The sequence below is a fragment of the Nanorana parkeri genome, unplaced genomic scaffold (genome assembly GCF_000935625.1).
Source record: "Nanorana parkeri isolate BGI_ZX_2015 unplaced genomic scaffold, ASM93562v1 scaffold9, whole genome shotgun sequence".
NCBI classification, from domain to species: Eukaryota; Metazoa; Chordata; class Amphibia; order Anura; family Dicroglossidae; genus Nanorana; species Nanorana parkeri.
In genome coordinates this window covers 4,707,480-4,731,310 of record NW_017306277.1, presented here as the reverse complement: position 1 = coordinate 4,731,310, position 23,831 = coordinate 4,707,480, and the positions used below count along the sequence as shown (strand labels likewise).

The window sequence follows — 23,831 nt, the reverse complement described above, 5'->3', positions numbered from 1 at the left end:
ATAAGTTTTAACTTTTATTTTTCATGTAAGAATATTAATTTTATAGAGCTGCTGTCCTTTATTAGAGCAATTGGCAAACTCAGAGACTAGCCTGTGGTGTACATTATAGGATACCCTTCCTATGTGACACTAATCAATCCTTTACACAAGCACAGGTATCCTTTAATGATAAATGCACCATAAAGCCCATCTTCGGGAGGGATAAAAAAAAAATCCTCCCCTTCCAGTGGGGCTAACCTCACCCCGCAAGTGCTATCTGCTTGTTAAGGATTGTGTAAAGCAGTTTTACCTACCTGATCTCCACTCCCCTGGCTGTCGGTGCTCACTTCATCTACCCTATGCTCTGGCCTGTTGACTGTCCCTCTGTGTCCCTTACATAAAATTGTGTATGATGATGTCACCGAGTCTCTAACGTCCACAGGTGAAAGGAAAAGAGGCTGCGGATGCCAGTCATGGAGCCTGCGTGAATGGGGATCCCTTTTAGATTGTGAGCCCTCACGGGCAGGGCCCTCCTTGCCATCTTGTCTTGTATTGTGATTGTAATGTCTTCCTTATATTGTAAAGTGCTGCGCAAACTGTTGGCGCTATATAAATCCTGTATAATAAGTAAAAGTCCTTTACACTGGTCCCCTAGGCTAGCATTTCTCAACCTTTTTTTTTCCCAGTCACTGCACCCTAGTCTAAAAATGTAAAAACCGTAAATATAAAAAAACAAAATCATATGTGGTCCGTCCAAAATCCATACCAGACCCTTATCCAAGATCAGTGGCCACATATGCTTTTTATGGGGGAATCCCAAGCAAAAATGCAAAAAAAACTGGGGTTCACATTCTGCCTCACATCAAAATTCCCCCTTTCACATCAGAGTTCCCCTTTACATCAAGAGCCCACCTTCTGATTAGGAGCCCCTCTTCATATTGGAGTCCCTCTTTTTCAGGAGCCCCCCGTCCCCCCTTTCCCTTTTACATCAGAACTACCCTTCTCATTGGAGGCATGTCAATAGGAACATTTTGCGGTACCCTGGTTGAAAAAGACAATAACAAGCAGTTAACCCTTGCAGTGCTGGAGTAGCCCGACTGCAAGGGGAGTTTTTTTTTTTTTTTTTTTTATCCCCCCCCCAGAGATAGGCTAAAGATGACCGATGAACTTGTATTAACTCAGCTTATACACATTGGTGGTCCCTTTATTTTGTTTATTGTGAGCTGCAGCAGTAGGGGTATCTCGCACCTGAGTGTGACTAGAGCAAGCTCCGAATTCATATTGCTAAAGTCAGACCAGTATAACATGGATTCCAGTTGGCTTTTAGGAATACTGTATTTTGAATTAGTTTCAGTGCATAAGTCTTGCATACTGTTATTCTTTAACCTCTGACTCAAGGTGCTCGCTATATAAAGCCAGAGTGAAGTTCTGGTGCTTTTTTTTGTACAAATGCTCACTTATTTCTCTTTCTGCCAGGCGATTGCCAACTGCAGAGGGGAAAAGCCTTTAATGGAGCGCACGGTTTTTTTTCTCTTCTCACCAAGAATACGGTAATGAGCCTCTGGAGCTCACAGCTTTGTCACTTGAGAAGAGCCTGTGACAAGTATTCCCTGGGTGATCGGGAGAACACGAGCTCAGAGCTTTAAATTTAGGTCAACCTAGCCCTGTGCGTAAAGGCAGGGAGAGAAAATTATAAATGGTAAAGTACAAACATATATGTCCGTTCTGTTTCTGGAGATAGATATTCCAGAGAGACTGTGCTACTAATAGAGCAATATTTAAATAATGAGGTCCTTGGTTGTGATTAAAGTGGGGGAGATCCATATATATCATATATACGCATTTGTAAGTATTTATTTTAACTTGTTTGTGTAGCGCTGATCCTTTTTTTCCATGTTGCTCTTTGGAGAATATGCATTCATATCAGTCCCTGCCCAGAAGGATCTATGGTTTGTGGTTTAAATGGATTTGTACACCAGCGCCATAATTGCTGACCACCTTGGGAGTTTGGGGTGTTCTAGCTCCACCTGTTAGAGTCTCCATAACAGATTTCAAAGGGGAACAGCATGGACCGTCATGGTGTGGGCGGTTGCTAAGTACTATCTGGAGTGAAGGTGAGTGTTCGAAGCGGCTTCTTTTTGAGAGGGGGGAGCTTCCTCAGCACTAATGCCTCCTGATGGGGATAGGTGCTGCACCTCTGGTCTGGCCGGAGGGTTCGGGGGAGAGGCCCGTGGGGGTGTCATCCCAGGGGTGACAGAGAATCACTTGGGTGTTGGACCCCCCTGTGATTCACTGTCACTAGGTCACGGCACTTCTTGCTATTTCTGCACAACGCCTCTAGGGCAGACCTTATGGCTAGCTCGGGGCAATATTTTTGCACTCCGACCACAAGACCTGCCAGGGTGGTGTACTGGCACTTTATTTAATTTACGCACCTTTTGCATGGTTGAGCAAGTTTTTTGACTTCACAGAAGACGGAGGTGTGGGTACCTTCAGGCCCTTCCTGATGTTTGGGGAGGGGGGGGGATTCTCTGACCTACACAAGGGCCCCCTGCCTCCCCCCACTCACGGGTCTCTCTTCAGGAGAGCCCCCACCTAGTACTCGGTGGACCTGTTTCGGCAGGTCCATGAGGAGAGGGGTCCGTCAGCCTTTGGGTAGGTGGACCTAAGTCAGGAGCCTTGCGCCCTGGGGGGTCAGGACATTGAGGCCCTTTCTCTTTGGAGAAGGTCCAAAGCACCCTTGTGCACTTTTTTTTAGTGTGGTGTGATTTCACGGTTCACTTTTTTTTGTTCACAGGGGTGAAGTTTGTCTTCGATGCACGCATCACGGACCAGAAAAAAAAAAAAACTTGCAGCCAACAGGAGGCACGGATAGAAGTTGCAACTACAGGTTTTCTGTTTACTACTGTGCTGTGGATATACTGAAACAAAACCTCCACTTGTGCAGGTGTAATCACAACATGCAAGAATTCCAGGCAATTGAAAAAGTAACCCTTGGAGTGGGGCTGCACTGCAAGGGTTAACTGCTAGTTTTGGTCTTGGTGCTAAAATAAAGATGATGCTCACCTGATCCTCGGTCCTATGGTGGAAACCACTCACTTCTCTCGCCTGCACTCTGGCGGTGGAATATCCCGCAACATCTTCACGTCTAATGCAGTTGCAGGTAATGTGATGGTGTCACAGATCCTTAGACCACTGGAACCTGGGGGAGAAGAGGCTGCGGGACCGAGGATCAGGAGAGTATATCTTCTTTATTTTAGCCCCTAGACCAAACGGAGCAGCTAACCGTTGCAGTGCAGGGGTAGCCCGACTGGAAGGGTTAATTTTTTGATTGCCTGGAGTTCTTCTTTTGTCGAACCAGAGGATGGCCAGTACCCCATTCCGTGTCTGTTAGCTCCTAAAGCCCATGTACGTTTTTACATAGGCTGAAGCAGTCAACAAGTGAGCACCTAATGCTGGGCTTTCCTAATAGAAAGCTTGGAATGACAAGCAAACAGCCCTATATTAAATATTTATTTGAAAATCAGATTGTATGCAAACAAAGAAAAAAAATATCTGAAGGTTAATGTATAAACTTATGAACGCATAATAACCAAAACCTATTATTTGGTCCATTAAAGAGACACTTTAGTCAACATGTTTGCAAACTGTCATATCAGCTCCTGACCTATCAAGCCTTTTCTTCCCTATTAAAGTTGTTTTCATTTCCATCACTGGCCCCCATGAGATTGCTGCTTCACCCCAACTTTCCTATTCTCTTCAAATAATTTCTCCAGAGGCTATGTGATATATTATGTGTGCTGTGTTAACAGCTGCTCACCCAACACCAGGGCAAGCAATATGCCACTGTCAGAACTGCGCCACTCTTGCCCCCCCCCCCACCTGTGCCCATTAAGAAAGGCACAATAATATGAGGGCCTCATCATTTTGTGTTAAAAAAAAGTGCAATACAATAGTTTCCTAAGCCTAGGTAATAGTAACATGGTCCCTGCCTACTGGAGTTTATGCTGGCCATGGATAAAAATCTGTAGCTCCTATGCCCCCTGTCTGCTTCAGAGCTGAGACACCTGTACAGACGGGCAGTTCGGGTGAGCGTAGGGCAGCGTACGGCCGCATACTCCCATAGAGAAGGACAGGCTGCTGCGTGTAATTACACGCAGCACCTGTCCTTCCCGTGAGCGGCCCGATACGGCCGTACACGCAGCACGGATCTGTACGGGTCGGCCGTTTCTGGTGTGAATGAGGGCTAAAGCCTAGTCATCCTAGATCACATGGTTTCAGGTTTGACTTCTTTAGGAGCCGTGGAGTATGTATTACTTTTAATCTGTAGTAATCTTTGCAAGGTAGTCTGTGTAAGATAGGAGGGCCAGCAAGGGCTGGTATATACAGTAGTATAATGAGTAAATAGATGTTACTCCCATGTGCATATGTAACTACAAACTATACATTGAGGAAAGTTTTGATGAAAAATATCTGTTGCTCCTTCCAAAATTCCATTGTCCTTGTAGTTCCTGTGAACTGAAATCTCTAACAATGTTATCGGCTTTCCCAGCTATCTTCTGCGAACTACAAAAGAACTCTCATTCATGTATTGAAGACAAGAACGGGGAGTGTTTGTAGTTCAGGTCAGGACAGCAGGCTAGGGCGACAGCTCAATGAACTCCCAGCAGCCTCTGGAGGAGCCTCGGTTGAGTATGGCTGATTTTAAGGTGATTCCTTTCATGTATATCTAAAAGCATCAGACAAAGACCGCCGTTCATCTTCAACATGGCAGAGAGAGATGTTGTAAACTTTACAAACAAAACCGACCGAACGCCAGCAATGATATTTGACTTCCCCTGCGACGGTGCAGTAGAACAGTTTCGGAAGGGATTTGCGAGCGCGCGATGATGCTGCCATGTACTGGAACACACAGAACTGGCACCCAGGAGCTATATGGTGCCACTGGCGCCCGTACAAAGAGCTGAGAAGGGAGGACGCAGCCAATACATCTGCTGGTAGTTGGAAGCTTCTGCTGCATGCACAGCATACGTATGTTTCCTGTAGAGGAAGCTGATAGAATCGCTCTCTGTCTCTTCTGCCTTTGGCCAGGCTTTACGTGACTACATTTTACTGCCACAGCGGCATATGGCATCTGAGAAATGCCATTAGTGCTGAATAAGCATTAGTATTTATCAGCGAGTGATCAGACCGAACGTGGCACACAAAGGGCTGCTGATATTTACTTAAGTAGGTGTAAACCTTAAATAATAACATTGTGATTTTTCTAAAGGACTGTGTTTTTTTAAATAAATAATCTTCCTGTCTATATGCATTCTAGGTATGGTGGCGTGGCACTTCTCACGATGAGGTTCTGTTTGGTGAGCGATCAGTGGACCTTGCCTCCATAATGTATGGAGAAATGTCTGCTTATACTGTAATCTCTATTGGAAGCTCATGTGACAGAATGACAGTGCAGGAGCACAACTAGGAGACCTCTAACGGGGAGCACAGTGGCTTTCAGCACTGGGGGTCGCCGGTTCGAATCCCTGTCAGGACATTATTAGCAAGGAGTTTGCATGTTCTCTTTGTGCCTGCGTGGGTTTCATTCCACACTCTAAAGACATGCTGGGAGGTTAATTGGCTCCTGTCTAAATCGGCCTTGTAAGCGTTTGCAATAGAGACCTTAGATTGTAAGCTCCTTGAGGGCTTATATGAATGGTCTAATAATAACCTCTAATAACCTAACCAGCAAGACCACCAGGTATTACTGTAATAAAGGCTGCAGATGCAAAGCTTTCAGTCGTGCACAGTTGTAAATGCTTCTTCCCTGTACTGAAAATGCTTACTATGATGTCACTGCACACTGTGAGCAATGGATGCTGCTCTTGATGTTTAAAAGTTTTACAGGGTTATTCACAAAAGGGTGAAGAGTTTGGAGAAGGCAGGAGAAGTGAACAATCTAGGACAACATAGCTGCTTTGGAAAAATTATCCAATTCGGATCACTTTCCAGTTCAGCTATGTTGTCCTAGATTGTTCACTTCTCCCGTCTCCTCCAAACTCTTCACCCTTTTGTGGATAGCCCTCTTAGTTTCCTGCAGAATCAGCTGGTCCCCTGAGCACTGGTCCTGACTTCCTGTTTTAGAGTGACTCCTTTCTCAAGCAGAGTGGTATGCAGTAGGGATGCACCGATACTGTTTTTTTTCTTATCGAGTACGAGTACCGATATTACTTTCGATACTCACCGATACCGGAAGTCCCATTAAGGAAGCCAGACGGCGTGTAATGAGTCGCCACTCGGTTTCCCGATTAGCATGGAAGCCGTCTCCATGCTCCCTCGTCAACAATTGACGAGGAAGCATGGATCTGGCTTTCTGGCCAATCGGGAAGCCAGGTGCTGTGTAATGACTCGTTCCCCGTCTTCCTGATTTGTTGAAGCTGGCCCCATGCTCCCTCGTCACTAGGTGACAAGGGAGCAGTGAAGCCGGCTTTCTGGGAAATCGGAAAGCTAGGGGCAGGTAATGACTCGCGCCCAGCTTCCAGATTGGACGGCTTCCCGACCAATCAGGAAGCTAGGCGGCGAGCCATTCCACACTGCCTGGCTTCCTGATTGGCCGAGGAGCAGGTTCCATGCTCCTTCGTCACCAAGTGATGAGAGAGGATGGAGCCGGCTTTCCAGCCAATCAGGAAGTGTGTAATGACTTGCTGCCTGGCTTCCTGATATTGGAAGCTCAGGTATCGGATGTAAGCATCGGAGCATTTGGGCGAGTCTGAGTTCTCGCATCCCTAGTATGCTGTCACCCTTTTGTGTGCTAGTAAGCTGGGTGTGCCTCTCCTTCCTCCACCCTTCTCCAGTCTAGTAGATGAACAGTTGCTGGAGTCAGTTGGTAGAGAAACATGATGATTGTGTTTGGGCAGAAATGTAAAGCAATGCTTTGCTGGGCAATGTATATTTGTTTGATCTAAATTCATTATTGAAAAAAAGGTTTGAGAGTTTAATATTACTTTAACTGAGTTGCCAAATATCGAGGGCAGCTCCCGGGTAGATTGAACTGCATTGTGTACATTGGCTAGTTGGTTTCCCACAGATGTCGGATTCTGCTCCTTTTTGCTACCACAGGCCCTTTATGGAACATATTTTCCTCCTTCATCCAAACACGAGAAAGCACACGTGTGGTGTAAGCTTTAGTGTAAGTCTCATCTGCAAACACAATTGTAGGTTGCGTGCCTGCAAGATCTGCCAGATCGTACTTGTTACAGAAGTGTTTTATGTAATAATCCCCTTTTTTCCTCTCGCATCCCAGTGAAGACAAGGTGCTGTGCCAGAGCTCATTAACTGCAAACATCTGCATTGGATCATCCGCCCTCAGCGATATAATCCTTAAAGGGAGTTCTGCTTGTGCCTGGAATGAGTTTGTTATGGGATCCATTGCAGTTAGAAGCTAAGTGCCGGCAATATAGTGCTGATCACCCAGCAGCTCTGTGTGCCTGTGCTCCGCAGCAAGCTCTATTTCTGAGTCATTTTAGCTCCTTTATGTAGGCTTGTGCAATATTTTGTAATGAAAAAGGCAAGCAGCTCCGTTTTACTTTAATATTAGCTGTCACTGTCTGTTGTCTAGCTGATCTTTGCAGTAGGAATTCAGAATTCCAAAATGTGCCTGACTTGGATACCTTAAAAAAAACAAAATTCCATTATTGTTTTCATGACACAAATAAATGTTTTCCTCATTGGGTCTTACTGCCCTCTAGTGGATTTGAAGTATAATTTCTTGGTAAACACAATGTGAAACGTTTGTGTTGGACTGTTGATTGCTGTTACAGTATATGGAAACAGAGAACATACATCGAGCCTCTCTTATTTGCTCTCTTTGTCTGTTAAAGCAGACTTTTACACTCAAAAATCTAATTCTACCAATGCATCCCTCTATGTATAGTGATTAATAATAACATAGACATGTCAGGTGTAAAATGCTGTGATTGTGGAATACTTACACTCGCAGAACATTCACTTCCTGCTTTGAAAGGCATAAATGACTTCAGTTTGCCAAAGCAATGCACACTGGGATTGCCTTGTCATCAGCAGAGCATTGCTGGGAAATCTCATCTCAGGGAAAGGCATTTTCCTCCTTTCAGGAAGTAAAGGGAGAGCTAGTAATCTGCCCTTAGTAAACATGGCCGCTGTCAGAAGACTGGGGAAGAAAAGAGGAATAAGGAATGCAAACAATACGAAGCCGGTAATTATCTAGAAGTATGTGTTTGTAGATTGTCATTACTAAACATTTCTAAAGGTGTGTTCGTGTGGAAGCAGTGGTCTCTTTGCAGAGTTCTGAGACACCCCCGTGCTAAGTCAGAGCTAAAGCATTCTAATCAGTAGGGAACCATAGGCTTTGATGATTACTTAGCTAGCGGTCTGACTACACGCGGCTGTGTCAGACTTCTGCAGAGAGCTGCTTCCACTAGGAGAGCAACGGTGCTTCTCTACAGCTTGCTGGCACAGGACAGGCATTTCCACCAAGGCTGTGGCTGCTTTCCAAAGAAAATTAACTGTAAGACTTTGCACACTTTTGTTTTGATGCAGCTGAAATGCATTTAGCAGATTTAAACTGCAAGTTCAATTGGGCTTTACCAACAAAAATAAAATTTTACCCCAAAAATTTTACCCCAAAAATTTTACCCCAGGACTGTGAGGGCAGCCAATGTAGCACTGGGTGTCTGCCTGCAGTCTGCAGCCTGCAAGTGGAGCGTCATTGATTAATTGGGCTCTGAGAATGGTAGTCTCAGTTTTCAAGGTAAAGCAACCATAGCGCATATTGAGTACAATGGTATTGGTTGCACTGCAAAAAAAAAAAATACAGACAGCCAGCGAGCTTTATTATCGAAAAAAAGTTTATTTTTTGTATTTTTCATTTCTTCAAAAGAAAATGTGATTATTTTTTTTCAGACAGTATTGCTATAAGCTGTTTGGTTCAATGGAATCTGGTATGAACTACAAGCCACGTCATTGCCAGCAAGACTTGGTAGTGTTCAGAGCTCCTGCTGCTGCTGTTTGTCCTCATGCAGACAGTGTGAAGAGACCTCTGCTGGCCAACCTATAGATGAGCCCCATAGAGTTTAGACAATGGATAGCGGCAAGCTCAAGATATGAATAGCTGTAAAAGCTAGACATTTCTTTTGGCAGTTTTTTCCCCCTCCTTTTAATCAGAAAATCTGATGCTGACAGTAGAGAAAATACATTTAATCCTGCGGCATGATCTCCGGGGCTGTCACAAGGCGGTAAGGCTCTTATCCGTCTGGCCTGGACAGTATTTAAAGCATTAGGACAATCCAGTAAAGATGTAGGCGTAAGCACTACTATAATGAATGGGATTAGAATAATGTATTATCACAGCTATGAGACTTGTCAAGAGAGCAGAGTGTGGCACCCTTTATACGTGCCTGGTGAATCGTATTCCTTGGCAATATCTTCCTGCTTATCAGAATTACAGGCACTTAACACTACGTTTAATGTAATGGAGCCTCTGGAATCAGCTTGTCATTTTTCTAAGGTTTTAAATCTCGGATCACTCTTATATTGATACCCCCTAAAATGCGGTTTACACCCTGAGCCATCAGAAGGAAGTATTTGGTCACTTTGGGCTTCATAATGGTTTCTAGGGCTTTATTAGCAGATTGCATTCTGAATAAAGTGCCACAGTCTCTTCAAGAAGCCAATCAAAATGTGTTTTGGGATGGGCTTGGTTCACACCACTGCTTTTCCGGTGGTGTGCACTTAAAAAAAGTACAACATGCACTATTTTTTTTTTTTTAAGGGCTTGTTCACACCAAATGCGTTCCAGATGCAGAGCAGTCACAGGACGCATCAAAAACACATCCAATGTATTCCAATGGTATTTTGGGCTCTAGTTCACACCGGAGCGTTCAGTCCCAGAACATGTAAAAATAAAACTGCAGCAAGCCCTATTTTTCATGCACTGGAGCGCACTGAAAGTCCATTTTAGGCTAAAAAATATATATATTTAGTTTTTTACAAAAACGACCTGGAACACAGCAAAAACCGCGGCAAAACACACTGCGCAGTGTGCGCAGAAACTTATGCAGATCTGGTCTGCATGAACAAGCCCTCAAACACACGGCACCATGGTCCTATAAAAAAAAGTGGGCTGCAGCTTGATTGAGCACATTGGCACTGTTCGGGGGAAACGCACATCAGGAACTGTGCGGTTGAGCGCGGCTGCTGGTGTGGCTACTCTGAAACGAGGACAAGAAATTGTCAAGAGCTGCTGCCCCCGGGACAAGAAGGCACGGACAGCATTAGAAATATTGTCAGACGTTCTAACCGTTCCTCACTCTGCTAAAAATATCTTTGTTTCCCCATTGGAGAGATTTCCCATCTCTACCGTTGAATGCGGTTTTGTTTTATCTGTTCGATAAATTCTAAACAAAACCTGTTTATCTTCTAAGAAATTCAGTGCTGTCCTGTGTGCCTTTCCTGTGTTATTTCAAGGAGTCTAATCAGCTCTTCTAGTTCTTATCTTAGACTATAGAACCATTACTGTCTCTTTGTGGAGATGAGGAGGGAGTAGTTTAGCAAAAGACAACTCAGCAGGGCTGACACCATTTTTTTCTCTTCCCTTTCCGCTATGTGTTTACCCTACTACAGGAAGTTAGAGCTGTGTGCATTTTTTTTTTTACTTGCAGGGTCTTTAAAGGCAGAAAACATATGTGCATGTATTGCGGAGATATACTGCATATTTGTTAAATTGTATTTTTATTTTGCCAAAACATTACGTTTTTAGCAATTTTCTTTTTTGTGTGTGAATTTGTTGCAAGCCTGCTAGAGCAGCACAATGTGAGCCTACAGTATGAGCTCCATCAGATGGCCTTTGGGTTGTCTACCCGATAGACCTGGTTTTGTGTTCACATGCACTTTTAATCATTCTGAGCTGTCTGTAATTTTTGCTAGGATGCAGACGGCCCTGGGTTTGGTTGGCTTGGGCGTTCGCCGAACTTGGATGTCTGGCTGAGTTCTGCAAATGTCCAAGCGTACCAAGCCCAAACCAGTTCGCTCATGTCAAGATGACACCACCCAAGCCTGCATCTTTCAAAGCAAGTCAGCCCCCACATCCTCTGCAATCCTCTATATTCCTCAGCTATCCTCTGGGGAACAAAGTTCTTCTTTTAATTCAACATAAAACTAGCTCTCACAGCTTATTAAAACAGAAACCACCTACTATTGAAAAGCTCTATGGCAGAACGTAGAAGATAAGAAAATGAAAATCCCATAGGCCATTTGTTGCACGCTAGGCGGTTTCACTTATTTTGTGTGATTCCCTTCCAGAAAAACTAATAATGATCCATTGATTTTATGCATGGCCAGCAATGTGTGCGGAATTGTGCAGCCAAATGTAACACTGACAGATTCCGTCTCCAGCTTTGTCCTGGAATATTCACACGTTGGAATTCTGAGAAGCAGGAAGGATGGAACCTAATGTTTTAACTGTGTAGAATCCAGGTGTGTGGCTCTTTTGGGCATCAGTGTACCTTGGGCAATGGCAGTCCATTTTTATTAAAGGATAACTGTAGTTTTACAACCCTTCAGCTCTTTTAATATATCCAGGGATACCAAACAAACCTGCCTTTTCTTTCAACATTGCTGTGTTGACATAAAGCCTGTCTGCACTGTAACTGCAGACAAGGACTGAAAAAAGGACACCATTTGCTTTGTGTTCATGTCCCAGTCCCTGGGTACCATGCATTATTATTTCTATGTTGCAATGTGAAAGGGATGTGTGGAAACCAAACTGTTTGCCCCGGCAGCCTCTGCATGAATTAAAATACAATTAAAGTGACATTAAACCCTCCGATTTTTTAACATAAACCAATACTGTAATGTGTGCCTTACTGTAATCCATGGTTGTTTCCCTTCTCTTTGCTGCTCTTCCTTTAAAATCCTGATCTCTTCTCATGCTGGGGGAGAACTTCCCTTTGCAGCTCAGTGCCTCTTCCTGTAGTGCTGGCTCAGGCTGTGAACCTACACACAGACACCATGTATCCACTTCAGAGACAAGGCAGTCTGCTGCAAAGGGAAGTTCTCCCCAAGCATGAGAAGAGATACGGATTTAAAAGAAAGAGCTGCAAAGAGAAGGGAAACAACCATGGATTACAGTAAGGCACACATTACAGTATTTTATGTTAAAAAAATCTGAGGGTTTAATGTCATTTTAAACATTCTGGTTTTTTTTGCATATATGCACTGCTAGCAAGCGCATGCGCAGTAGAGGTCTACATCCGGGAGAAGAGGAGAGACACGGGGTAAGTCAATCCAGGCAGCCAGGAGCGGGCACACGCACTGGAGGGAATCCTGAAAACTACTGGAAAGAAGATGATCGGATCAAGAGGCATCATTTAAGGTAAGTCCTTAAAGCAGAAAATGGGGGGAGGGGGAAGGTGACTTTAATGTCACTTTAAACTAAACCATCCATCTCTCATCCCATCTGATTACAGGCAGTCGGTTAAGGAAATCCGAGTGTACATATAACGTCGGGATGCACCGAAACCAGTTTTTCGGTATTGAGTACCGATTTATTTATTATTTTTATACTCCCGGATACTGAATACCGATACCGGAAGTCCCATTAGGATACCGGGCACCATGTAATCCATTTCCCTTTACTTCCTGGAACTCTGGCCCATGTGACTAGTACATGTGACCATGCACATCATCTCATGGAAGCAAAATGTATTTCCCTGAGATCTCGCGAGAATACAGATTAGATTTCCCAGCAATGCTCTGCTGATGTAACCTTCCCAGGATGCAGTCCTTGGGCACGATGACATAATTTGTGCCCAAGTGGACCAGGAAGTGGGAAAAAAAAATTGTAAGTAAAATAAAATCATGTTTAACTAATGCATGTAAGATGATTTAATATCAACAGGCAGAGCTTCATGCTGATGTAATTTTTTAGTGAAATGGGGTAAAGGTCTGCCTTAAATTATACCCCTGGCCAGTAACCCTAAGATCCTGTCCATGATCCTGGCAGAGCCACACTTCTAGCTTGATTACTACACAAAATTAAAAGAATCCATCCAGGGTTAGGCTTTGCTGTCCTCTCCTGCTACTGCAGCCTGCATGAATATCTTTCTCCTGAATGATTTTTAAATGTAGACTAACCAGCATTTGCTTGGCGGTCCCCTTTAATTCTGCATCAATGTAAAGCAAGCAACAATTGTATATGTACAGCACCTGCAGCCACATTTACTTTGCAGTAAAGTGCATGACACTGACGTTTTGTTCATTTATCTGGGGAAGGATGTAGAGGATACCCAGCAGACTAGCCTGCTGGAGGTACAGACACTTAGACGTCCTCTTTATAGATTTATAAATGTGCTGCTAGTAGAGAAGAATTGACAAATGTCCCCCGTATTAATTCTCCAACTAATGATGATAGAATGATATTATCCATCTCAAAATTTCAAGCTTCTTATAAGAAACTTCAGTTGTTTAATGAATGTGTAATGAATGCGTGCAGCGTCAGCAGCGCTGGTACCGCTTAATGCAGGACGGAGTTATTACCATTGCTGGCGCAGTAATGTGCAGTTAAAGGGCACCTGTACCTAAATTGGATCTGTAGCCAGGTTATGGACATTGAAATATTTATATATTAATAAATATTTAAAACGAGCCCTGACTCGTATAGCTGCAGGCATTGTGGATCAATACTTAACATTCACAGTATAAGCACTGACGTGTTTCTTGTTCTCTTAGCAGCTAAGTTTCTCCTTCCTTACTCAGTAAATCTTAACTCGCCCTGCTCCCCTCCCAGCAGTGACTCCACAGCTCAACCCACCCTGCTCCCAGCAATGAATCAGCAGCTCAGCTCCTCATCAACCCCCCGCCTCAGTTTTGACTCAGCAGCTCAGCTCCCCCAGTTCCAGCTGTCAACTGCTTAGTTCACAAAGTTCCCTCTCTCAGAAATGACTTAGCAGCTCAGGTACCCCATTTCCCACCGCTCAGCGGTTTAGCAAACATGCCCCCCTCCTTCCCCTCCCAGCTTTGACTCAGCAGCTCTGCTCCCCCTAGCATAATTTATTCGCTCAGCTTGACTGATTTCCCTCACAGCATTGACTACAGCTCAGCTACCCCTGTTACCCATTCCAGCAGTTACTTGCAGCCTGCCAGCCTTCTAGTCATTTATGTGAACAGGGGACAGGTGCATGGGAGCAGACTTGAAGGGTGTCAGTGCTTCTAATGTGAACAAGCATTGGTCCACAGTGCCTGCAGTTTCCCCCTTCTGTTCACACTCATGGCGACAGGGCACCCACACCGTGAGCCTAATTTCAAATTCATCTGCAGGCTGACAACACACGGTTCAGGCTAATAAGATGAATTAAAAACAATTCTGATTTTTGAAAGCACATAGAGGGCGTTTTAGACATGTACCTGAAGTAAATATTTAATGGATAAGTATGTGGATGCCATTGTTGGACCGACATAAAAGGGAAGGAGAGAAGAGAACTGCGCCCTGCAGTCATATAATGAGATCTTTCTCACCTCTTCCTCCTAAATAGATAATCCAGGAGCTGTGCCAACTACTGCTCCCTGGGCACAGTGTTTGATGACCTTTTTAGTGCATGATATAAGGTTTAAGGAGGAACCAAAGCTCAGGTCGCATTTATATGAATTTAAAGCCCAAGCACCTTTTCAGTTTAAATCAGCGACATATATTCCCGGTGCATGGAAATAAAAGGTGTGAAAAGTCTTTGCGTTCCTTTTCTTTAGTAAGCTGCTATAACCTAAGTAGAAAAGCCTGTTCCCTGCCAGCATGCTGCAAGGGAGGATCCCTGCTGTCTGAGAGGAAGCAATAGTGCCACTGCAGAGGTCCAACACCCCCCACCCCCCTCTTAGCAGGGAGCATGAGATTTGCTGATTGTGGAGCTATAGGTCTTTCCTCCTCCCTGTTTTGGGGGATGCAAGGGATGTACTTACATGTGTCCCACTACACCATTTCAGTGGCAGTGGTGTAGAGAGGCAGCTAGATTAGAGATCTGGATGAAAACAGCGCCTCTTTTGGGCTGCAAGATGATAAGAATAGTGCAGTTATCCTTTTAAAAAATGAGCATCTTGAAAACTACATGAAAGCATATTTAAGCCAAAAAACTAAAATGCAACATATTGCAGCTTCGATGAGATGGCTTTTTCGAGGCTTTTTCCTTTATTTTCACCTGGTAATCCTGTGAATAGCATACTTCCTGTCCTAAGATGGCCATGCACGCTCAGTCCACTGTATCTGTGGGGGGAGTCACGGTAGTCACCCTGTCTGGTCTGGTCTTCAAGCATGCAGAGGCTTATCTACAAAAAACTGCACCCTAATGTCCCACCCACCTCCTGGCAACCAATGACATCACTGATTGCCAAGAGCTTGGCGGGATGCCAGCTAGAGTGCTCAGCCTGCATACATATCTCCCCGCCCACACATGTATATGAAATGATGACTGTAGCCTGACACTGTAACATCATGTATGCATGTTTAATTTCTGAAAATTAAATAAAAACATTTACAAAAAAAAAATATCTCCCCGCCCACTCTGGTTGCTAAGATGTGTATGGCTTTTACACATCTCCCCGCCCAGCTCATAGCAACCTGGAAGACTGTCTGGTGTCCCGTCTAGCTCCAGGCAACCAGTGTCACTGGTTGCCAGGAGCTGGGTGGGACGCTGGCCAGAGCGTCCCTGCTTGCTAAGAACCGGGTGGGGAGATGAGTACGGGAGAGGGGTTTAGAGAGAGAAAAGTCAGGTACACAAAAATACCTGTTGATCTTGGTAAAAAAAGTCCTTGTCACTATGAGCCCAATTGAAAGCACAATGTTATCTGCCTTGTGTAAACTACTAATCCGCCCATAATCCATGTAGTGGAGATGAAAAAAATGTCAGCCCCCCCCCTTCAGGTGATGTGCCATACCCTGGATGCACCATTACCAGCATGCCTTACTTTTTTCCATCTCCACTACTATGGGCGCATTTAGTAGTTTACAGACAGAAGATAACATTGTGCTTTCAATTGGGCTCACAGGAAGTGACAAGCACTTTTCTGGCAAGGTCAACCGGTATTTTCTGTACTTGCTGAAAATGTTCTTGTGCTGAAAAAAGAAACCGAATGCAGTCACCACATCTAAAAACCGGTAAGCTGCAATATATTAATGTTTTACTTTCTTGAGGCAATGTTTCACTGTAGAGCTGCTTCAAGTCAGCCTATTTGTGTTCAATCTTCCTCTAAACTATAACCTTTCTACTGTAAAGACAGTTAATTACCCTAAAGAACCCAATTCCGCCAGCTTGTTTACTGCAAATATAAAGCACTCATCTCGCCAATTGACCCTGACTAACAACGTGCAAAGAAATGAAAGTCCATAAACCAGAATGGCCCACAGTTTACATAAAGACGGCGTGTTTAATGTGTCCATTTCCTGACTTCAGAGTTTTTTTTAGTATTTTGGAATTAACTTTTAAATAACAAGAAATAACAATAATAAACTTTTATGCGGTTCTAAAAATCCTTCCGTCCGTGAAATGATGCATTTGTATTTTTTTCTTTTTTAACCTTCACCTAAATTACTAAATAAACCATCATTTATGAATGGCAAAAATAAATAAATAAACTCAAATCTCTGTCACTTGGACTTGATTTATAAAGACCCAGCGAGGTGAGTAGGGAAAGTATTAAAAAAAAAAAATCAAAGAAAAACGCGGTTACCATAAATTTTTTACCAGGTATAAACGAATCACGTCACTGGCTGAAGCAATCAGCGGTTCGTTCTTTATAAAATTACAATGAAGACGCGGATGGAAACCTGCACCTGAGTCGCTCTGTTATTGATTAAATCCTGTTACACTCCTCTCTAATTAAACTCGGTAATTTTTTTTTTTTCCTTTTATTAAAGCCAAGCATAAAGTCATCAATTATACAAGCTGCATCTAATTTCATTCGGTGTGCTCTATGCTGGTGGCTGCTATTGGATTAAAAAACATAATTAAATTGACACTGCCACTTTTCTTTTTTTTAGCCTAATTTCCTATATTGTTAATATTTGCAGAAAAATTTGCAAGCAGATATAAAAAGATCCGCATTTATTTCAGTTATTAGGTGTTAAATGAAACCTTTTTATTTTTTATGATGCATGAAGTCAGGCTTGCGGGTTTTTTTTTTTAGTAGTACAGCCTATATCCTGCCGACATACTGCAGAGAAGGACCTTTGTTTGTGTGCAAGCAGCGATCTCTCTGCAGAGGACTGATATGTCCCTCTTAGGGCTCGTTCACACCAGATGCAGTGCGTTCCGGCCCGATTCTGGGCAGAACGCACTACCTCGCATTGCGGCCGGCTCACTTTTTTGTGGGGCAGGTGGGGACATGGCGGCCATTGAAGTGAATGGCACCGTAGCCACGCCCTCCGGCCTCGATGCGATCGGCCGCATGGGATAGCAAAGCATATTATGCCTGCGGTCCGGTGCGATTGAAAATGCTGCAAGCACTATTTTGATCGCACTGGACTGCAGGCATAATGTGCTTTGCGATCCCATGCGGCCGATCGCAATGCGTCCGGAGGGCGTGGCTCCGTGCCATTCACTTCAATGGCCCGCCACGCCCCCTCCTGCCCCACAAAAAAGTGAGCCAGCCGCAATGCGAGGCAATACGTTTTGGCCAGAATCAGGCTGCCATGCACTGCATCTGGTGTGAACGGGCCCTTAGAACTAGAGCTCTCCACTCAGCAATGCTTGAGCAGAGAGACTGCTGCTTCCACGTAGAGAGCAGACGTTCTTCTCTGCAGCATGACAGTGGGGCAGCCTATTTTATTGCTATGGCTATGTTATGAGCTATTGGAAGACTCTGCCATTTTACTCCACCTAAAACATTTTAGAAAAGGTTTAAGTGAGCGTTGGGTCCTTGAGCAGAACTCCGGCCCAAAATGGCTAGATAAAAATGAACAGTCCATTAAAAAATATAAAATAACTAAACCAGCTTTTCCTGTAATATTCGTGTTCAGAGATTTCCCTGCTGAACTTTTTTCTGCTACAAGATATACCCAGAATCATTCAACCCATTTCCTCTGAGTCCAGGTTGTCCTGGACATGTTGTCCTGGACTCACCCCCAGCCTGTGACTGGACAGTGGAAATAGGAGCAGCTCAGTGATGATCTCATCTCTCTGCCACTCTGCTCTCTCCTTCGTCAGCACATGACCTGATTGGCTTCTTTCTGTCACACTCTAGCTCTGCTGTTCTGTCGGTTTATTGCCCTTTCTTGTCCTGTTGAGCTGCAGTTTTCTCTGACATTTGTCTGTTCATTCCTCTTTCGCGCCTTCTTATGACCAAACCCGTAAACCTCATCATTCTGCAACTACTAACAAACCTCTGTCTCAGAGTGATTACTCAAACACCAGTTTACTATTTAACCAGCAGCTTGTCCATTCAGTCTCCGCCCTTGCATGTGTTCTGATCTACCAAGTGCTCTGCAATTGTTCCTGTTCTCCGTGTATGACCCTGGCTGACTGATCTCCCGGCTATTGTTTCCATTCCTCCTGCTCTCAGTGTTCCCTGACCTGGTTCGGCTGACTACCCGCTTTTGCATCTGGCCTCTGGCTTGGCACTGACGACATCCTGTGTTTTCTCAATTTTTTTATTTTCAGTGAACTCCTTTTATTTTCTAACCTGCACTTGAAGTTTCTGCCTGGTTTCTTGGTTCCCTTACATGTACATGGACTGCGAGAAGCCGATACCAAGTGAAAGTCAGATACTTGCACTGCTTGTGTGTAAAAAATACATTATTTTTATGTAATATTAAATGTGAAGCTGCATTAATTTGTGTCTTTTATATATGCCTAGAGTTCAGTTTTAACATATTTATGGTGTGACCAACTTTGTCCCATTTATTGTTAACATCGGAAACTGGAAAAATTGCCACAGAGGGGTTTTTTCTGTTGACTTCAGGTTCTTTCGCGAACAGTCCTTTCCTAAAAAGTCACACTTTAATCAAGCGCATCTCTAGACATTTCATGACTGAAAAGCAAAAAAAAAGCTCCTTGCTTCATTCTGTCAAAAATCCTTTGAAGTGCAGAGACAATAGATATGGGAGCAGGTAATGACTTTCATGTGAGTTGAGGTTGGAGACAGCTCGGCTCAAATGCTGATTAAATGCGGGTTTTTTTTCCACAGTAATGTTTCCTTTGCATCACATGTAAACACAAAGAAACCATTTTAGTTCGCCGTTTGATCGTTTTCACATCTCCAGCTTCACGTCTCCGAGACAAATTCTGCTATTTGATTCCTATGCATATGACGACTGTGTATTATCTTGCTTGTGGGTACAATGGGCTCAGTTCACAAAGCTTAATCACCAGGATATGGATCCTTCTTTTCAAAAAAAAAAAGACCAGTTCTTTTCAGAAGTCCAATGAGATTTGAAAAATAATGATGCTTAAAAAATGTCCTTTGGCTTTTTAAACTGAAATAGGTGTAGATAAATAGTTGTATATTAAACATATGTAAATGAAAGACTAAGGTTTCTCAGAGCACTATGGATTAGCTAAAGCGATAATACAGTTGAATTCAGGCTGGCTGTCTGTCTTGAAACCCTGTATGAAGGGGAATGAGGCACTGCTCTGACTTTTAAAATTACAATAAATATTTTATGAGGTTGTATTAGTTGGGTTTGCATATACTTCAAACAATGTTTGCATCTAAACTTGGCATACAACAAACCCTTTTAGCAGTTTTAGAAAAACAGCATTTTCTGTGAAGGGACATTTTTATTTTTTTTTTAAGATCCTTGCGGCTCTAACAATCATTATTAGCTATGCAGAAAAAAACACAGAGGCCAAAGACTAGTCACAAGTATTGCCTGTGGTCTCCCTGCAGTTGATTTTTCTCCAGTACTGACTTACCATGCCTTGTTCTGCACTGTCACTGTGTGGAGGGAGCCATCTTGGTAGAGGCATGGCTTTGCTTCCTCATGTCAGAGCCTCCAACAAAGAGAACAGTGAGCAGCTTAGTTAGTGACTTCACCAAATCTCCTAAGACTAGCAGTTCAGAGGCAGCAATGCCTTAGGGCTTGTTCACACCGAATGCGGTGCGTTCCAGAGCGGTAGCTGTTGGAACGCACAGCAATCACTCACAAAGCTTCCCCCTGCTTTCGGGGGCGGGGGCGTGGCGGTGCATTGAATTTAATGGCACTGTTTGCACGATGATTTGGGCATCTTCTGCGTGTTATATTAATATTCTGGATGCCAGTAATTGTACCCAGTTTAATTGGGTAGTGTATTATCAATTAGGGCACCTTCATACTGTTTCACAGTTATGATTCTTGAGATGTGAACTGCTTGTTGTGATCCCCTATCTTTAGGTATATGATATACACTTATGAATAGTTTGCAGTGTATATATCTGGCTCTGTGTTGGTCCCCCCCAGGTGGCCCCCTCCAGGTACGTGGAGTGTTTTCTCCCTGGTTGTACCTCGGACTATTGTAGTAGTCCACACACCAAAAATTCTCACCTGAGGTTCCTGAAGAAGACCAATTGTGAAATGCTTCAAACCTTAAGGGGGCTAAAAAGAGGCAACACTGGCCATAAAATAACTGAAGGATACAATGTGTTATATGTTGTCCTAATGTAATTTTGCTCTGTGATGTAATATTCTGGATATATACATAGGAAATGTCTCGTGGATGAAAATGAATAGTTTGGTTTTATGAAGTTATACATATGTGAACAGATTTTACATTTTCTATAAATAAATATGAATTTTTATGAACTCTACACATGAGGTCGGACATAAACGGTACCTAAAAACCCATTATCACTTTATTTTTGGATGTGCTCAATCAGGTAAGTTAAGGTCCACTTTAGAAGAAAGTTAGAACTTTCTTCTCCTGAGCATGGCATAGCTAGGCATGTCAGGGTCGCTTGCTCACTCCTCACTTTTCAGCTTCAAGATCTATTATCTTGCATGGTGATGCAGTGGATGGCAAATTCAGGCAACAAATACTTTTTTTTATAATCCCATATTAGCAGTAGTTCCAGCTTCAGAAACAGAGGCAAAACAGTTTATAGGTTATATTTAGAGCTCCACTATTAGAAGCCATAGAAAGCCTTTGTTTAGATTGGATTACCTCTTTGAGCTAGCTTGACCTGTTGCCACCATTTTGTTCTTTGCCATTCATTAGTTTTTAGCCCTGACACCAGTTTTTAGACCTGTTTTTAATCATCTCTAATTTAGCAGAATGGACGTGTGAAATATTGACACAAACGCTTTCTTTTTGTCTTTCAGGTTGAAGCCATTCTCATTAACATTTTTGGAGGAATAGTAAACTGCGCAATTGTAGCCAACGGGATAACAAAGGCTTGCCGCGAGCTTGAACTTAAGGTGCCACTCATCGTCAGACTTGAAGGTAAATAATTGATGGTGAAGTTATTTTTACTGGTCAAAACACAAAAAAGTTGTGGCAAAGCCTTTTGCTTGGATTGCTGGGCACTTGCTGCTGTGAGCATGTCCTTGCTCCAGTAAGAGCACATATACACAGAAGAAAATCTGGCCGTACACCGGATTCTGCTGGAATAGTTTATTGAAGCTTGTACCACATCACTGGTGTCCTGCCCAAGGTCTGCCCCCTCTGACATCTTCTCTAGAAATCTCTACGACTAAGTCCGTGATTGGGTAAAATGCTTCTGCCCAAGGTTCACCCCCGCTGAAGCATTTTACCCAATCATGGGCTTAGTCATAGAGATTTCTAGAGAACATGTCAGAGTCCCAAGGTTCACCCCCGCTGAAGCATTTCATCCAATCACGGGCTTAGTCATAGAGATTTCTAGAGAACATGTCAGAGGGGGCGGACCTTGGGCAGGACACTGGTGATGTGGTACAAGCTTCAATAAACTATTCCACTGGATTCTGCTGCAATGGTTTATTGAAGCTTGTACCACATCACCAAGTCCACCCCCTTTGACAACTTCTCTAGAAATCTCTACGACTAAGCCTGTGATTGGGTGAAATGCTTCAGCAGGGGTGGACCTTGGGCGGGACACCAGTGATGTGGTACAAGCGTCAATAAACTATTCCACCGGCAATAGTTTATTGAAGCTTGTACCACATCACTGGTGTCCTGCCCAAGGTCCGCCCTGTCTGACATCTTCTCTAAAGATCTCTACGACTAAGCCCGTAATTGGGTGAAATGCTTCAGCGGGGATGGACCTTGGACGGGAGACCAGTGATGTGGTACAAGCTTCATTAAACTATTCCAGCGGAACCCGGTGAGTGACCAGCTTTTCTTATGTACGTGCTAGGAACATGCTGACGGATGGAAAGAGCAGAGTGATGACCTCATCAGTGTTCCACCATTGTCCAGTCAGTCATGGAGTAAGCCTTTGGCCAAACTGCATTTCACAACTGCAGCGGAGAAAAACAAGGTCCACAAACAGACCATACTGTCTGGCTGGTGCTGTGGCGTCTGATGTCTGGATGAACAGAATTACAAATCTTTGCCATTTAAATCGCCTCGCTTACATATTTCAACTATAAATTCAGCTGCATGCCTGGAGTTCAGCTGAGCGGACTGACACTTTTCATGCTCCCTGCATTGCATTAGCTTTATTCTAAACTTTACCTGGCATTCCTTTTTCAAGATGTATGCCCAGATAACATTAAATGCCTGGCAGATTCAGCTTATCAAAGTGTTTTTTTAACCAACTCCCTTCTTTAAGAAGTCCTAAAATTTGGTAATATATTCTCTTTAAGTCACTTCTTTTTTTTTTTTAAACCCACCTGTCATTTGGCCCTCAACACCGAGCGTACAAAAATGTCTTCCCTCTATAATGTCAGTTAATTTTGTTCTCGTCATAGCACAGTAGAACACGTCCTCCTCCTTTCTTTTTTTTATCCCAGAGGCAAATGTGTGTCTAGATTTCATAAGCGTTCTGCCTTTTGTAGTGTAATTTAAAAGAAGGAAAGAGAGAGAGAGAGAAATGATCTGTGAAACCTTTCAAGGTTTCTCCAAACATTAGTACTTTTAGCGTGTAATCACCCTGTTTAAAAAGAACATTAATTTGCTGTCACAAAGCTATCAAAATATGTCAGCAAAACAGAGCACAAAATTATTCCTCAAAGCATACTCGTAAAATTCTCTAAGTGTATGTTCCTGCCAGATTAAAGGGAATAGCGTAGTGCGTCTTCACATTAATCACCACACGAACTCCTAGTAAGTATACGTTCCCAACTATCTACCCAACTGCCGGATTTGAGGTGATTTATAGCTGTTATTTTCAGATTCATATTTGTTTTTAAGCTGTCTTCTGAGAGTCATACCCATCATTAGGACTATTAAATGGGGTTTCATCCTTCAACCACTTCTGTGGTCAGTGAACTCCTTCAAGGAATCCTGGAAATCCGATTGTTTGTGCTTTGTCCAATACATAACTTCAGAGGGAATCTTTAAAGTTGAACTACAGGTAGAGATAAAACGCAAAGTTAAAGTCACATTAAACTTCGTAATTAAATCTTAAAAATGGATTAAGGTACCTAACTATTAACAAAAATGTATCTTATTTGTGTATCACTGGGCTGTAGATCCTCAAATCATCTCTTAATTGGTGCTGACACTGTCCTTCCTTCTGGAGGGTGGCTACTTTTGTTCCCCATGGCCCCCTGTGTGTGGTGTAAAGTATCCACCGCTCCAAGCTCGCTGCTGTGATGCACTACAAGCTCAAGTTTAGTTTACTCATTTGTATTGAGATTGTAGTCCATCCTGGAGGCGAGCTTGGATCGGTGGCTACTTTACAACACACACAGGGACCATGGGGAACAAAAGTAGCCACCCTCCAGAAGGAAGGAC

General features: G+C 43.4%; 1 protein-coding gene across 1 annotated transcript in view; it reads left to right on the top strand.

The window, feature by feature from the left end:
* Nucleotides 1-23,831, top strand: part of SUCLG2 (succinate-CoA ligase GDP-forming beta subunit) — a 185,718-nt gene that overhangs the window by 138,393 nt on the left and 23,494 nt on the right. The window contains exon 10 of the mRNA XM_018554547.1: nucleotides 21,275-21,395. Coding sequence (XP_018410049.1) covers nucleotides 21,275-21,395 — 121 coding nt within the window. The remainder of the gene's footprint in view (nucleotides 1-21,274; nucleotides 21,396-23,831) is intronic.